The sequence below is a fragment of the Eurytemora carolleeae genome, unplaced genomic scaffold (genome assembly GCF_000591075.1).
Source record: "Eurytemora carolleeae unplaced genomic scaffold, Eaff_2.0 scaffold1005, whole genome shotgun sequence".
In the NCBI taxonomy this organism is placed as follows: Eukaryota; Metazoa; Arthropoda; class Copepoda; order Calanoida; family Temoridae; genus Eurytemora; species Eurytemora carolleeae.
The window spans coordinates 115,508-131,472 of NW_019397285.1; the positions used below are offsets into that span (position 1 = coordinate 115,508).

The 15,965-nt window shown below is 31.4% G+C and overlaps 1 protein-coding gene across 1 annotated transcript; it reads left to right on the forward strand.

The window, feature by feature from the left end:
• The first annotated feature begins 558 nt into the window (after nucleotides 1-558).
• On the forward strand, nucleotides 559-13,188 carry LOC111713270 (uncharacterized). The gene is made up of 10 exons (XM_023488106.1): nucleotides 559-699; nucleotides 7,009-7,102; nucleotides 7,734-7,769; nucleotides 8,050-8,133; nucleotides 9,491-9,602; nucleotides 10,887-10,970; nucleotides 11,760-11,799; nucleotides 12,229-12,279; nucleotides 12,637-12,788; nucleotides 13,090-13,188. Exons 1-10 carry the CDS (start codon nucleotides 559-561, stop codon nucleotides 13,163-13,165), a joined length of 870 nt encoding a protein of 289 aa, XP_023343874.1. The 3' UTR covers nucleotides 13,166-13,188.
• The last annotated feature ends 2,777 nt before the right edge of the window (nucleotides 13,189-15,965 follow it).

Genomic DNA, 15,965 nt, shown 5'->3' on the forward strand with positions numbered 1-15,965 from the left:
GAAAAGACTAATTAAACTGTATATAGATTATAGGGGTGCAAGGCGCCCAGAATTTGAAGTCAAGTTACACTATCTAAACTTCTGAAGCAAATTTTCAACATAAAAGACAGTAAAACTTCTCGTGTTTTCTTGTTGCTATAAACTGTACTTAAGAATTTAATATTGTCACAAAACGTCCAATTTACATATTTACACTGCTCCAGAAACTTGTATATTCAAGAACACTAGAAAACAAGTCTTAAAACTATAATCTTTAAAATATAAAATTAGATTTTCTATAAATAATTGAATTATCCTGAAGATATAAGTGGTTGGTCAATGGTTAAGATGGGATAGTTTCAAAATGTCTAAATCCTCGACACACTAACCACGGTAAATTAGAGATTTAAAATCAGTGTCTTAATGTTGTACCTCGTTAATGAAGGATGTATTTGTATTAAATTTTAAACTATATAACACCAATATTTAATGAGAGATCATAGTATGACTGAAAATATACCAGGGACAATAAAATGGTCCCTAAAGTCCCCCCACACTCAAACCAGCCGGGACAATAAAATGGTCCCTAAAGTCCCTCACGCTCAAACCAGCCGGGACAATAAAATGGTCCCTAAAGTCCCCCACACTCAAACCAGCCGGGACAATAAAATGGTCCCTAAAGTCCCCCACACACTCAAACCAGCCGGGACAAAAAATGAGGTTTGATAGTAATTGAGTCAGGATGAGGAAGGACAAAAATGTGGCACTGGGGATATATGACACAAACTTGTTGAAGAAAGATCCAGGCAGCTAGTCCAGGGCCCGTAAATGGTGTAGTTGGGTTTAATGAGGTTGAACACCAGGGGGCCGAGTTATAGACCTTTATAATAACACTTTAAACCAACAATAATACAACCAGATTAATATATACAAAATACAACCAGATTAATATATATACAATACACCAGATTAATATACATAATACACCAGATTAATATATACAAAATACAACCAGATTAATATATACAAAATATATACAAAATACACCAGATTAATAAACATAATACACCAGATTAATATACATAATTCACAAGATGAATATTTACAAAATACAACCAGATTAATATATACAAAATACAACCAGATTAATATTTACAAAATAAAACCATATTAATATATACAAAATACACCAGATTAATATACATAATACACTGGATTAATATACAAAATTCAACCAGATTAATAAATACAAAATACACCAGATTAATATACATATCACCAGATTAATATTTACAAAATACAACCAGATTAATTTATACAAAATAACCAGATTAATATATAAAGAATACAACCAGATTAATATACGCAGAATACAACCGGATTAATATGTACAAAATACAACCAGATTAATTTATACAAAATAACCAGATTAATATATATAGAATACAACCAGATTAATATATACAGAATAACCAGATTGATATATACAAAATGCAACCAGATTAATATATACAAAATACACCAGCTTAAAGGGACTGTTCACTTATTTGGGTAATTTCAGGGTAAACTAAACAGCCTATTCGCTCTTGATTGGTAATAGTCTTACTTTTCAAAGACAACTGTGGCCGGAGAAAAAGCCGATTTTTCGTTCAGAATTTGAGCGGAAAGGTAATGGTACCTCTCTATAGATAGACACTATTTGATGTTTTTATCAGTATGATGTGGATCAAAATAAATTTCTAATATAAAATTAAACTGTATAGTATCTAATCATTAATTGTAAATGTCGTAATTTTTTTAATTTTTTGTTTTTTAACTTTCTATTTCTAAAATAACACTATTTTATCGCATTAAAAATTGTGTATTGCCTGTGTAAAAAGCTAAATTGAACCCGGCGTGAAAAATGAAAAGTTGCGCACATACGGGAACAAAATTGATAGGAGGGGGGGGAGGGGGTACAAAAATCGTACCTGATTGCTTTCCAGCATTATAAAGTTAATAATTCATTAATTTGAATTTCTCGGACTGCGACTGCATGCTGACGTAATATAATTTGCTTGCGAAATAATACAATCACCTGATTTATTACTTATTAAATTTATTCGCTTTATTCAATGATATTTTAATAAATCAAACTATTACTCAAAAATGCATATAATTGCAAGTGTAATATACGATACATTTTATTCACATCGAACGTGGAGTGAATCTAAGAACCAAAATACGATGGTTAATTGATTGTAGAAGAGAAAGTCGTCTTTGCATACACATTTTACGTGTTTTAAAACGTAAATTTCTTGCTAACTCAAATGTCAAAAGTTTTCATATTTTAGTACATAATAACGAACACATAATGACTTTAAAATATGGTAAATTTAAATTTTATTAAGCTGCTGTTACTGAAAAAGATATCAAATAGTGTCTATAGAGAGGGACGAAGAAGAAGTTTTAAATGAAAAGAACAGCGAAGAAGAGAAGAATAAAAATGATAACAAAGAATAGAACTCAACGAACAACCCTTCCTCCATTGTGTCTCCAGAAGAATGGTTGACAAGGTTTTCTATTTTTAATCAAAAAGTAAAAAAGGTAAACGTATTTTGAATAAGATTTGAAACGGTTCAGCCGTGTCCATTTTGAAATTTTTGGAGACATTGATCATTACTTATTACATAACATATGTATAATTTCAGTTATTACGTAATCATCGAATCCTTCAACATATAAGTTATTCATTCTTATATTTAAAAGTTCTTGTAAAACCGGAACTTTCCATGCATGGTCCAATGGGACATCGAAAAATTTCATTTGTTTCTTAACTAAAATTTTACTAAGATCAGAAAGATTTACAGAACAATCTATGCAATAGAAGATAAATGTCTGCAAAGAACTGTGTTAAAGGTCATTTTTGCATAAATTAGAAAGAAATTCAATGTAAAGCTTAGAACTTGCTTGAATAGTCTCATAGAAAGACACACGTCTACTGGTTAACATAGATTTTACATGTAAACAGTAAAATATTTTCAATCAAGTCCTCTCATACTACATTTTTAATTCATGTTTTTATTGTATGGAGTTCGAAATTGTTTAAAATTCCGACCTTAAAAACGATTTATTTTTTTTTGACAAAAAAAATTGTAAAGTTTTCAAGTAATAATATACAAGCAACACATATACTGTTCATATTTTGAGTATTTTTGGAGGAATTGATGTATACTAAAACAGTTTAATACTTAACGGTGTAGGCTATATATAGGGTAGGGTTATTCATTAAAGAAGCATTCGATTTTCGTTTTTTTCGTAAAAATAAATATATTTTCGCCTATTTATTAGACTTTATATAAGTTTATTTTGATTTGAGTGATAGGACTCAGAGGAGACATTTCAGCAATCTTATGTTTATTAGAAAATCGTTTTTCTATTAGTTTAAAAAATTAACTCATTAAATTAAATGGGTCTGCGACCCTGCACAATTGCTGTATTTCATGTTCATTAAACTAAATACAATCAGACAGTCGAACATACATCTTCTTATTCCACAGATTTATGGGTTTCACTGTATTTGTGTGTTTCTATTTCCGATTATGTATTAATTATCTATTTTGGACACCCTGTTAGCAGTCTGCCAAAATTTGTGTAATTGTAGTGTGGCTGAATATATGGGTGCGTAAGTAATCTAATTGCGTAGGAGTAGTTAGTTGCGTCAGGTTGCGTAGGAGTTAGGGTTGCGTAGGGTGGGAAACTAGCTAGGTGTAGGTTTCTAAGGAGTGTTATAGATTGTATTCGTCATTGTAGACGGATCATTCATAATTATTCTGAAAATCCGCGAACTAATTCTGTCAAATCTACAATCTGCATTACAAAGCAGTTTAGCTATATCAGAGGTTGGAACTTTTGTGTAGTGCATCGCTAAACTTGAACACTTGATCTCGATATCTAATGTGGGCACTTACAAATTTGAGGTTACATGCTCGATCCCGTAATCAATTAGTTATCCCTAAATGGGTTGAACACCACGGGGATATCGAAGAGGAATTAAATTAATCCGCAGGTCTACATAAGTTGTAGATCAATTCTGATTAGGTTTTATATATGGAGCAGAATCGAGGAGGTGTAACTAAACAAATATAGGCGCTACAGGATCTGCTTGGGAGTAGGATATTTTTAAGGAATTTTTAGTGTGTATTGTAGACTGTAGTTTAAGAATTGTAAATTATCTTCGCTAATTCGAGGTAATTGTGTAAATTGCGTAGGTTTTTTAGCTTTTGCCAACTCTTGGACTTGTATGCGAGGTTTGAAAGGGTTTGCACAGGGATTAATGATTTGCAGAATAATTGCATATAAAAAGTTGTGAAGGGAATGGTAGAACGAGAATATTTATTAGGATTAATCGTGAACAACCTACTGCAGGGAGTTCTAGTAAAAAATATCCATTAATGTTGACTTTTTTGTGTGCGCCCAAAGACTCCATGGTAAAACAAAATTATTTTGAAAGAATATTTCGCACTAACTGCTTATAATTGGAATATCATCATATTTTCTATTACACCCTGTAACTCCCACTCATGTACAAATGAACCTGAATTATCTGGAGAAAAGTTGAGTATAAGCACAAAGAGTCCAAATCACAATTTCGCCTGGCGGAATCACACAAACAGTAATATAACAATAATTATGTAAATAACTTGTTTATTTGAGAATCGTTGAAATGTTTTAATAATTGTTTGATAAGTCAGTTTAAAACAAAATGTTAAAGTTCTAATCTCAAGTCGAGAATTATTAAAACTGATTAACATGGGACAGGGATCTATGCAACGGAATTTTTTATTATTAATGTAAAGCTAATACCTCCTGTATAGACCTATGTAGGTTCAGGTTCAAGTTCAGGTCCGGGGTAGGGTTCAGATTCGGCTTATAGTTCAAGTTCTAGTTAAAGTTCAGGTTCAGGTTCAGGTTCAGGTTCTAGTTTAAGTTCAGGTTTAGGTTCAGGTTCAGGTTCAGGTTCAGATTAGGTTTAGGTTCGGGTTTAGGTTCAGGTTCATGTTCAGGGTATGTCCTTTTATAGAATGGTCTAATTAAAATCTATCCAAAGGAACTAAGTTCTCACCACAAACTCAAATATTATCATCCCTATATCTAAGCAACCTTTGATACTTTCAAACTTAAACTGTTTGATCATATAGATTTCATAGGTTGAAATATCGAAGGTTATACGACATCAGGTTGCAAAGATATAGGGATTAAAGTAAAAGAGTTTTTGTTTGACTTTAGTCAGTTATCATTGATTTGTATCACAGTAAGTGGATAACTTATTCTGATAACAATTGTCTTTTTTTAACTCAACCAAAATCCGGCGTTTTTCCTTGTAAATGTACCTGTCCGACGTTTGCACTAGTCCGACGTTTTTCCCAGTCCGACGTTTGTACTGTCCGACCTTTGTACCGTCCGACGTTTGAATTATAGTACCGGTACTGATGCAGATACAGGTACACGTACAAGTAGTACAGCCTACAGGTAAAGGGACAGATGCTGGTACAAGTTGTTTCATGTACAGGTACAGATGAAGGTACAAATAGTACAGGTACAGGTACAGATGCAGGAACAAGTAGTACAGGTACAGGTACAGGTACAGGTACAGGTACAGGTACAGGTACAGGTACAGGTACAGGTACAGGTACAGGTACAGGTACAGGTACAGGTACAGGGTACAGGTACAGGTACAGGTTCAGGTACAGGTACAGGTACAAATAGTACGGGTACAGGAACAGATACAGATGAAGGTACAAATAGTACGGGTACAGGTAAAATCCTATTTCTAAAAAAAAGACATTTTATAAAGCAACTGAACACCTGCGCAAACTATAATTTTCTAATCCTTAAATCTTTTCATCAAGATGTCGTAGTTCTTTGAAATTTCAAACTATGAATTTCGACAGAACATTTAGATAGTTTTAATTTGAAATATTAAAAATTTGTTATCAGGTTACAAAGTTACAAGAATTAGAAAATTAAAGATCGTGGTAAGTTTTGTCCATTTGAAGGAGAAAGAACCATGCCAAAAAAAAACAATTGGGGCATTGAATTATCTGTGTTTGATCAAATATGTAGAAATAATCAATTCTCTGTTAAAATGTTTAAATTGATTTCAAATTAAAAAAGATTGTGTAGATAAATATTTATTATTTTGTTTGATAGAAACAACTTGTCATTTGAACGCTTTTAACATGTTTGAGGGGTGGTGACATTTTAACTAGAAATGACCAACAATTAAATTAAAATGAATTAATTGCATAAAATACATTTGGCAGCCTTAACTGTTTACAAAACATAAGATTTTCACGAAATTAACCAATTAGAGTTTAAAGATAAAAAAATTTACAAAGAAAAATCCGCAATCCTACTTTTAATTGTCTACCATATTTCTGGAAAAAAAGAGTCGTGATAAATCAACAAAATTACTTAAAAAATGTTCATGAAAGAAATTGAGATTTTGCCACAAACTCTGATTCTTTAATATTCTTAGCTTTGGAACCCAGTGTAGTGGACATATTTCAAACTATGATTTTTTTGTCCATGGCACATTTGGCAACTTTTCTACACTGAGTCAAAAATAAAAGTTGACGTAATTTCAATTGTGACCCTTAATTTGGCACGTCCAAACCAAAACAGTATCTTTGCGTATATTTCCTACAGAAACAAGGTAGGAAATTTTCAAAAATAAACACTTTTCAATGGAGAAAAAACGGTAATATCTTCCACATCATTGATCAAGGATCAGATAAAGGTTTAAATGGTACCGTTGTGAATTGGGTATGCTTCTCTTAAGATATCGGTCACTTGAAATGATAAGAACAGTCTCTTATTTTTTTGTGAATCTTTTTTACTATCTATCTATTCACCTATCTATCTGTACCAATCATGCACGTGCGTGTCCTGATCATGCATGATGGGGGCATGACTCAGTTTAGCCTCATTATCTTACCAAGTGTGAAAGGTCTGTTTGTGTGTCTGTGTGTGTGTATGTATGGTTAGGTGAAGGTGGTCGCGTTGCCAGATGGTCTCCTGGCCCTCAGTCGTGTCTGGACTCTCAGGGAGTCAACTTTTGAGCATGACCCTACGCTCTTCGGTAGGATTTGGTTGGATTTACGCACAGATACGCATACAGGGCTTGAATTTGAACTGACGCTTGTTGCTAAGTGACCGGTTTAGATTTTGTGATAACTAGACGGGGTAAACTTTCAAGTGCATTTGAGTATAATTTTACAATTTGTGTTCATGAGTTATTTAATTTGATTCTGCTTACTCTTTAGCTTGCATTCAGCATTCATTTTCATCATTTTCATCATTTTAATTGATAAATCTATATTCACGGGTGATGTAAATGATGTCAACAAAAATGCAAAAATGAAATGTTTTTAAATGTGTTTTTTTTCAATATTACAATCTTTTCCGGTCGTCCGAAATGATTCAGATATTATTTTGAAAATGGAAAGAATTATTTCAATATTATTTTCTTCATAATATTTCATTTTACTTTTTCCTTAGATGTCTTTGTCAATTATGTTGAAACTAAAATGAATCTTAATCTTGATCAACATTTTCAAGATTCCAAGTTCGGATTAACAGATTCGAAAATTTAATTTTTATAAATTTAGAACCTTAATTTGGTCTGCTTATAAACTGCTAAAATTTTCCAATATTTTTCTGGGTTTTTGTTGTTTAAAGACTCTATTTGAAAATTTATTTTTTATTTTTAGGAATGCTTCCTACCAACGAGCCTGCTGTAAGCTTAGGTTAATGCATATTTGGGCACATCGATCTATCTTTGTTTTTTGTCTACCATATAATCTATAATTTCAGTCTGTTTAATGCTATATATTCATTTATTCAATTACACATCCATCAAATTATGGTTTTTTGGCTGTCACACTTTTTTCTCCTATCTTAATCCTTTTATTTACCTGTTTTAGTTCACTTTCTCCGATCAAAAAAGTATTAAATTTTTATTTCTAAAAATATTGACTGAAAGATCCTAAATCAATCAATTAATGAATTGATCAATGCTTGGTGCAGATCAAAGTAAACCATTTGATATTTCTGGCAGAAGATCTTCTTCAGTAGAAGCATCATCAGCCCCCTCTTCACCAGCAACTTCAGGAATATCAATTATAACCTTTTTTTGTTCTTAGCAAGGGCAAAGTCCCAAATGCCTTTTTCCAAAATGTATATTTTCCAAAGTGAAGGTTTTCCTAAAGAATATTTTTAAAATGTTAATTTACGCTAGAAAACAGTTTTAATGTGTGCTTTTTTATTCTTAACATCGAGCTTAGTTAATTGTTTCCAAAATTTTAAAATACAGGGTGAGTCAAAAAAAGTGTGATTTGCAGCGCCTGGTGAAAAATTGTACCTTTTTTGTGCAAGTCTCCTGAATGGTGTTTTTTAAAAATTTTTTTTGAAAATTTGTATTTTTTGGTACTCCAATGGCGCAAAAAAAAATCGGCGAACATTTTTTTCTCTAAAAATCAAAAGTTCAGAATAACAAAAATGTGTAAATAACTTGTTTCTATCGAATTCTATAATTTTAAATAGATAAAATCACAGAATTGCAGAAAATTTGCAAAATTGTAATAAGAAAATTCGCAATTTTCAGATCTGGTCTAATTTTTACGGAAAAATTGCTTTTCAATGGTTCTCAAGGTTTCAACTGAACAGCGTATATTTAATACTTTAGAATATACTAAGAAGAAAGGAACTAGAGAATTCAAATAACTTTTCGTTAAAAATTAGACCAGAACTAAAAATTGAGAATCCTCGAACCCACTTTGCATTGTACACTACTGTTAAATGGACATTGTATACATACATACTGTACAACAATAGGGGATTGTTCTCACGCTAATCAAGATTTGAAAACAAAATCAATCCATTCACTTCAAACTTTTTATGCAGTTTCATCTTTCAACCTTTACCCTCCTCATTCACAACTAAAAATAGATTCTAAAGAACACAATTGAAAAAGTTGAATATGTTTTTTTTAACAACATCGCCATTTTTTCTATTTATAGATCATTCATGACAAATTATAACAAATTGGAACCAAAATTTAACTTACAACTATAAACATGGGAATCAAGAGACGACTTGAATATCGTCTTAAATTTCCGATAATTGATAAATGACATGAAGTGTATCAAAAAAGATGGAACGTCTAATGAATTTTCTAAAATGTGGTCGACCTTCTTTGTATCTTTAAAATGGACTTTTTAATTAACTGGAATCTGTACAAATTTCCTGATATCCCCGTCAATTTTGAAGGTAAAAAAATGGTAGACCACATTTTGGAAATCCCAAAGACAAAGTTTTCGGTATTTTATCTGTGATACTACAAAATCATATTTAAAAAATTATTCCACTTGGAACAAAGACTATATAGAAGTCGTCATTTAATTCCCATGTTTATTGGGATACCCTGTACAAAATTACAATATGGGTTAACTGGTTACATGATGAACAGGTCGATCAAGCCGAGGTTCTTCCTCCCAGATATCTCCAAGTAGGATCCCTAGACGGAGTTCTAGCAAGGGAAAACCAAACCAACCTGATATAGTCGTCTCCACTAATAATAGGAAACCTTCATAATCAATCCAGACACATTTGAGATAAAAAGAAATTGAGTCTTTGCCACAAACTCAAATTTTCTAATCCTAGTATCTTTGCAACCTGATTGTGTAAACCTTTGATATTACAAAAGAATTAAGTCTTTGCCACAAACTAAAATTTCTAATGCCTTTAAGGATTAGAAAATTTTACTTTGTTCAAAGACTCAATTCCTTTTGTGTTCTGGGGTTTTCAAATTTTGACCGCTAGGTGGTGTATTCCTTGATAACTAGTTTTGAAAAGAGACACAAAACGAATAAAAATTAAAGCTAGTTTACCGGAGAAAGGCTAATTATTTTTATTCAATATAAATTGTGAAATTCCTCAAATCAAATATGACTAAAAAATGAATTTAAAAAACATTGTTGACTTATCGAATTCATCAAAATCATTGAATTATAGTTTATATTTTAGCTTACACTTACAAAAATATTAAACATAAATTAAACCAATCATATTGGGCAAACCCAAACACGGGCAGAATATATGTAATAAAAGAAATAAACTAGTTATAACAACCTTCATATCACCCTTTGTTTGATATATCTGTACCATTCTTATTTTTAATCTATTTGCCCTTAAGCAATTTTAATCAATTTTATATTTTTATTACAACTAGATACCCCTTGTCCAGCTGTTAATAAGGATACAACAACAATTCTCAACAGTACCTTTAAACCTTACAGTGGGGTATGCACAATTCTCAACAGTACCCTTCACGTGGATTTAATGGTTCTGTCAATATTCCAGAAAGCTATGACTTTCGATCACAATTTCTCCTATTAAACATAATTTTTCAGCCTTCTTTCTAAAATACTTTTTTGTCGGCATATACGTTTTGAATAAAAAGTAAAAAACAAACAAATCCGTAACTTTAAAGATTGTTAAAATAGAAACCAAAACGCGTATGATTTCAAATAGAAGAAACCGAATGCCTCTAACTCTGGCCTTTAAACCTTACAGTGAGGTATGCACAATTCTCAATAGTACCTTTAAACCTTATAGTGGGGTATTCAAACTATTTGATTTGACATAATTCATGATTTAAAAATTGACGTCGGTTTGCAAAGATATAGGAATAAAAAATCAGAGTTTGAGGCAACGATACCTTTTAAACCTTTATCTTATCAAAAATGTTAAAACAAAGCGTTTGCCAAATAACTAAATAAACCCAAATTTATTTCTAAATGTTTCGTTCATTTTGTTTTAAAGCTGGTTTGTCATGGAGAACCGATTATGAAGGTTTCCTCTAGTGTGCTTGTCTCCGCTAGTCCTAGGATACTCAGGAAAAATTTCAAGGCAGAAGGTAGAGCTAGGTCTCATCAGCGCAAACTAAGGGACAATTCAAGAATTTTTATTAAATCAGACGATTTATTTGAATTACGATTTCAATTACAAAAATTTAAAGAAATCATTCCTTTCCATGAGGAACATAATCTACTTGACAGAAGGAGAAGGTACGTGCACTGTGACCTCGTAGCTCAAACTTAACTTTTCAAATCTCTATATATTTGCAATCTGAGGGTGTATATGTCATATTTCAAAGTTTTATTATTTGATCATAACAGAATTTATAGTTTGAGAAAACTCAAATCCTTTATTTAGTTACATATTATAAATCTAAAAATGAATAGCTCAATAAAAGGAGTTTTGATTGGAATATATAAGATTTATGTCTAACTTGATATTTTTTCAATATAACGTAGAAAACTTCTCTTGTCAAATTGTTTCAAATCTTGTTTTGATAATTCACGATTCACTAGATCTTTTAGATTCTACCGTTAGACAATTTAAAAACCTTCTCTTCCCCAATTTAAACTTGAATGTAAAACAACAAAACTTTGTGTTAAGTAGACTGCCAGCCCGCATACTTTAGCTTGGTTACAAAGAAAATGTCAGGAAAGGAACTGAGGTGTTGTCACAAACTCAAATTATCCAATCTATTAATTTGCAACCTTGTAGATGAAACCTGTGACGTTTCAAACTATTTGATTTGACATAATTCATGATTTAAAAATCGACGTCGGGTTGCAAAGATATTGGAATAAAAATCAGAGTTTGAGGCAAAAACTCAATTTTTTTCTTTAATTTTTGACATTTTTGAAAAAAAACATTGAATTGTTTAGTAAGATGGATTCGAGCAACCCAACCATAGTAATATCAGAGGTAGGAAAAACGTAATTTAAAATTTTTTATTTTGTGTGGCATAGCGCTAATTTGCAACGCTTGATCTCGATATCCACTGTCTCAATTTTTACATTTGATGGATGCTTTTTTGAAGTTTTTAATTTTTAAAGTTATAATTAGGTTTGGTTCCGCCCATTGGGATATCTAAGGGGAATTTATTTAATCCTTCGAACGGCAAACATTTGGACAATTGTTTAATCCTGAGACGAACCAAATACTAGTTCTAACCTCAGATTGTACAGAATGTTTAATCCTGAGACGAACCAAATACTAGTTCTAACCTCAGATATCCTGAGACGAATCAAATACTAGTTCTAACCTCAGATTGTACAGAATGGAAAACTAGTCCCTGTAATTTGTAAATACTCAAAGCTTAAAAATGAGTTTTTAAAATAAATTTATGATTAGGATTTGGAAAAGATTGAAATGGAGTCGGACAATGAAGAATCGGAAACAACGGTAAAAAGTTTTGAAATAATATTTTTTCAAACTCCTAATAAAGGTTGAAACGTGAGTATGTCTAAATTCATTAATGATTTAAGTTGAATTCCTGAATATTGTTTGACAAGTACGTATCATTGCCATATGAGCGTAAAAAAACAAAATACTAAACTCTCAAAATCTGTTCTTTAAAAATATAGTATGCCTTTTTGTAACTTTTTAAATGTAACAAATTCCGGGGAAAAAAATATTGGAAAACATACAAATAAAGTAGAAGAATTCAAACTGCCATCAATAAATTAAAAGTAAAGAATTCATGAAATTGAATGGACTTGAAAAAATCTATAATTTTACAATTTTTTGTTTTATGTTCAGGTTGCTCATGGTGTAGCTGAACTAGTTGAAGGGTTTGCTCAGGTTGTTGAAAATGTTATTCAAGCTGAATATCAAGAGGAGAAGGAGGAGAAGGGGGAGAGGGTTGAGACCATAGGGGAGATGGTGGAGGTCGATGAACCTCCTTTCACCAGGAATAACTTTTAAACTTTTTTGCGGAATTTCAAGATTTATGAATATTTTGGACAAATCCTATTTTTTAAAATCAAATTAGAATTGAAAATTTAAATTATTGTATAAATCAAACTAAAAAAGTATCTTCTTTCTTTCAACTGTTAATTTGATGTGGAGAATAATTTTCTAATCTGTTGGATCAAAAAATCAAAGGTTTACACGATCAGGTTGAAAAGATTTGTGGATTTTAAATTTAAGTTTGTTACAAAGAGGACTCGTATTCTTTTCTTTTGAATCAATGATAAAAGTTGATTGGTACAGGGATGTTGCTTATATTTGCGGAGAAGAAACCTATTGCGAGCAATTAATAAATCAGGTTGGACATTTTCATCTTTAGAATTTTAGTCATGCGCACCGGAGATTCTAATGCCACGCAGTTTTCTCTAGGATAATCTTGTTTGTTTATTTTTTATCATGAGTTTTCGATCTGTAAGGTTGTTTTCTTATTATTAAATTATATGGGGCTGAAATTTCAGCTTTAGTGAAAATAAATCTTAAAAAAAATTCGTTAGTAAAAGAAAACTTTATTTCAGAATATTCTTGTACACTGTACAATGTTTCATAAATCAAATTAAAAGACTTTTTGTTCACCCTGTATATTTCTTTACATTCAGATTAAAGTTTCAGATCAAATGCGTACAAATACAATTACAAATAAGGATTTAGTGACAAATTAAAGGCTAGGGGTGTTACCCTTTTAGGCTTAGCAGTGTTCAGTTTTAAGAACTAAATACGTTTAAAGGCTGCTAACAATCGTAAACTAACATTTTATTTGGTTTTATTATAGACCACAATGCATGCATGTTTAATCTTTAAACTTTTATCTTTAAAGAGATTGTACACGGAAAATTGAGGATTAAAAGGGCGTAGGGTAAACATATTGTGAATTGTTTACTGCTCTTTTAAATGCTATTTAATGTTTCTGTGAAAAGAATTAGATCAAAACCGTTCTCCATGGACGCCAAAAATGCTACAAACAACAAAAGTCGGCTCATCTGTAGCGACGTAGCTTCAGGGGCGGATCCAGCTCTTCGAAAGGGGGGGGGAGCAAACTCCAAATTTTTTTTTAAGGAATTAGCTTTGAGTTGGACCCCTTTACACCCCCCTGTATCCGCGACTGCGTAGCTTGTGTACTGTATTCCAGCAAATTGAGAGAATTTTGTTGGTCAGTTTTAAACCAATCTATTTTCACAAACAAAAAGAAATAAAAGTGCCGCTCAATCGATCCATAATTCACTTAAAGACTGAAGTTCATACCAGACCTCATTTCATTTTTGCGTACACGCCCTTTAGAAAAATGTACTTTACAATTGATCCTAATCCTGACAAGCTGTCACTTTCGAACCCATTTTGATTTTTAGCTTTCAATATTTTTTACTTTTTGTCGGTGTAAAGTGTAAACGTTTAAAGTGAAAAAGAATATAGATGGATTGTATGCGATGACTAAATGAAAGCAAGTACAGCAACAGCTGCATAACATAGCCTAGGATTTATAAAAAGAGGTGCCTTATTAACTTCAACTGCAAAAAATAGGAAATTATCTTATTATCTTTAGTTGAACATATTTTACACCTACCATCTAAACTCGAATTATATTTATAGATGGAAAGCAGATTTAAAATCAAATCATGGTAGCATGAGTTTAAATCATTCATGATTGCATTTACGATATAGTTTCTATTATAAGAATCATATCATGAAATTTATAACTATAATTAGAAATAGCTCAATATTTTTAAAATACCTCCGTAAATTATGAATTTACAAGATATAAGACAAAGGATGCATGTCTGAAATCCCAGGATCATAAGAATGTTAATCTTTGTTGGGACTTTCTACAATCTTGAAATTTATTTAATATCATTATAAAGTCCTCTTTCATGGTATCTCACTGCAAAAACTCGTCATTTGAACATCTGAAATTGGGAAATTTTCACTGAACTCTCATTTTAACGGCAAAAGTTATGTTTTTTGAAACTCCCTGGACAAGATTTAACATGTTAACATGTTGATGCATCGATGGTCCTTTGCGAGGTTATAATCTCCATCTTGTATTGCACTTTGCAATTAAAGTGTCTTGACACGACACGGACACAATGAAATATATATTTAGAACCGGTTTCAACTTAATTACAAATTTCAGCTTCAATAGTTCCAAATGCAGTGCTGCCTTTAATGTATTTTTTAATTAAAAATAAGCCTCAAAAGAAGCAACAATTAACTATGCTGGATATGGACGCTAGATTTTTTGCAAATAATTAATTCTTAAATACTCTTGTTTTGTTGCCCGTTGATAATATCCTTTTATCTTAATCTTAAAGGGACTGTATACGTAATTACAAATCATTCTCACACGTCCAACATACTTTACACGTAAGATTGGAAGCTCACAAGTTTTAGTCATAACTTCTCTAATTGAAAAGCTATTAAGATACGAGGTCACAAAGTTGTACCAGAGAGATATAAGATTTACCTTTATAGAGTGGGATGCCTAATTTACAATACGCCCCTTAAACCTTTATCTGTGTAACTATGCGGAAGATATCATTGTTTTAAGCCTTGAAGAAAATTCTACCAAAACTCTACAGTGGTGTAAATACAAGTAGAACTGGTGTTATGTAAACAAACACAATTTTGTAAACAATGAAAACAGAGCCTTGTTTATAATTGTTGTTTCTGTTTACAACAATCACATTCAATCCTCTCTCCTACGTTCTACTGTCATTGATATTTGAAAAGTAACGGCTCTTCTTCCAGGAATATTAATTATCCAATTAATATTCTGAAATATGTGTAATTATAAATTCATCCAGAGTATACATGAATATTAATTACTTGAAATCTAGAGTGTTCAGTAAATGCATAAATTATTTTATTTTCCACCTGTTAACTTTTATCCAAAGAAAGCAAGGTTGGAAGGTTTAAGAAAGCTTACGCAATTATTCTACAGCAGATTAAGTTGTATTTGAATTGCGTCATCGTTTTATTATTCCCTTGATTTATTTTCTTAAATCTGCGTCAAAATAGCTGTTATGACTTCCAGAACAATCTTCCTCTTAATTTAAGGGAATTGAATCTCTGTTCAACCTCAAATTTTCTAATCCCTATAACTTTGCAACCTTATGGTGTAAACCTTT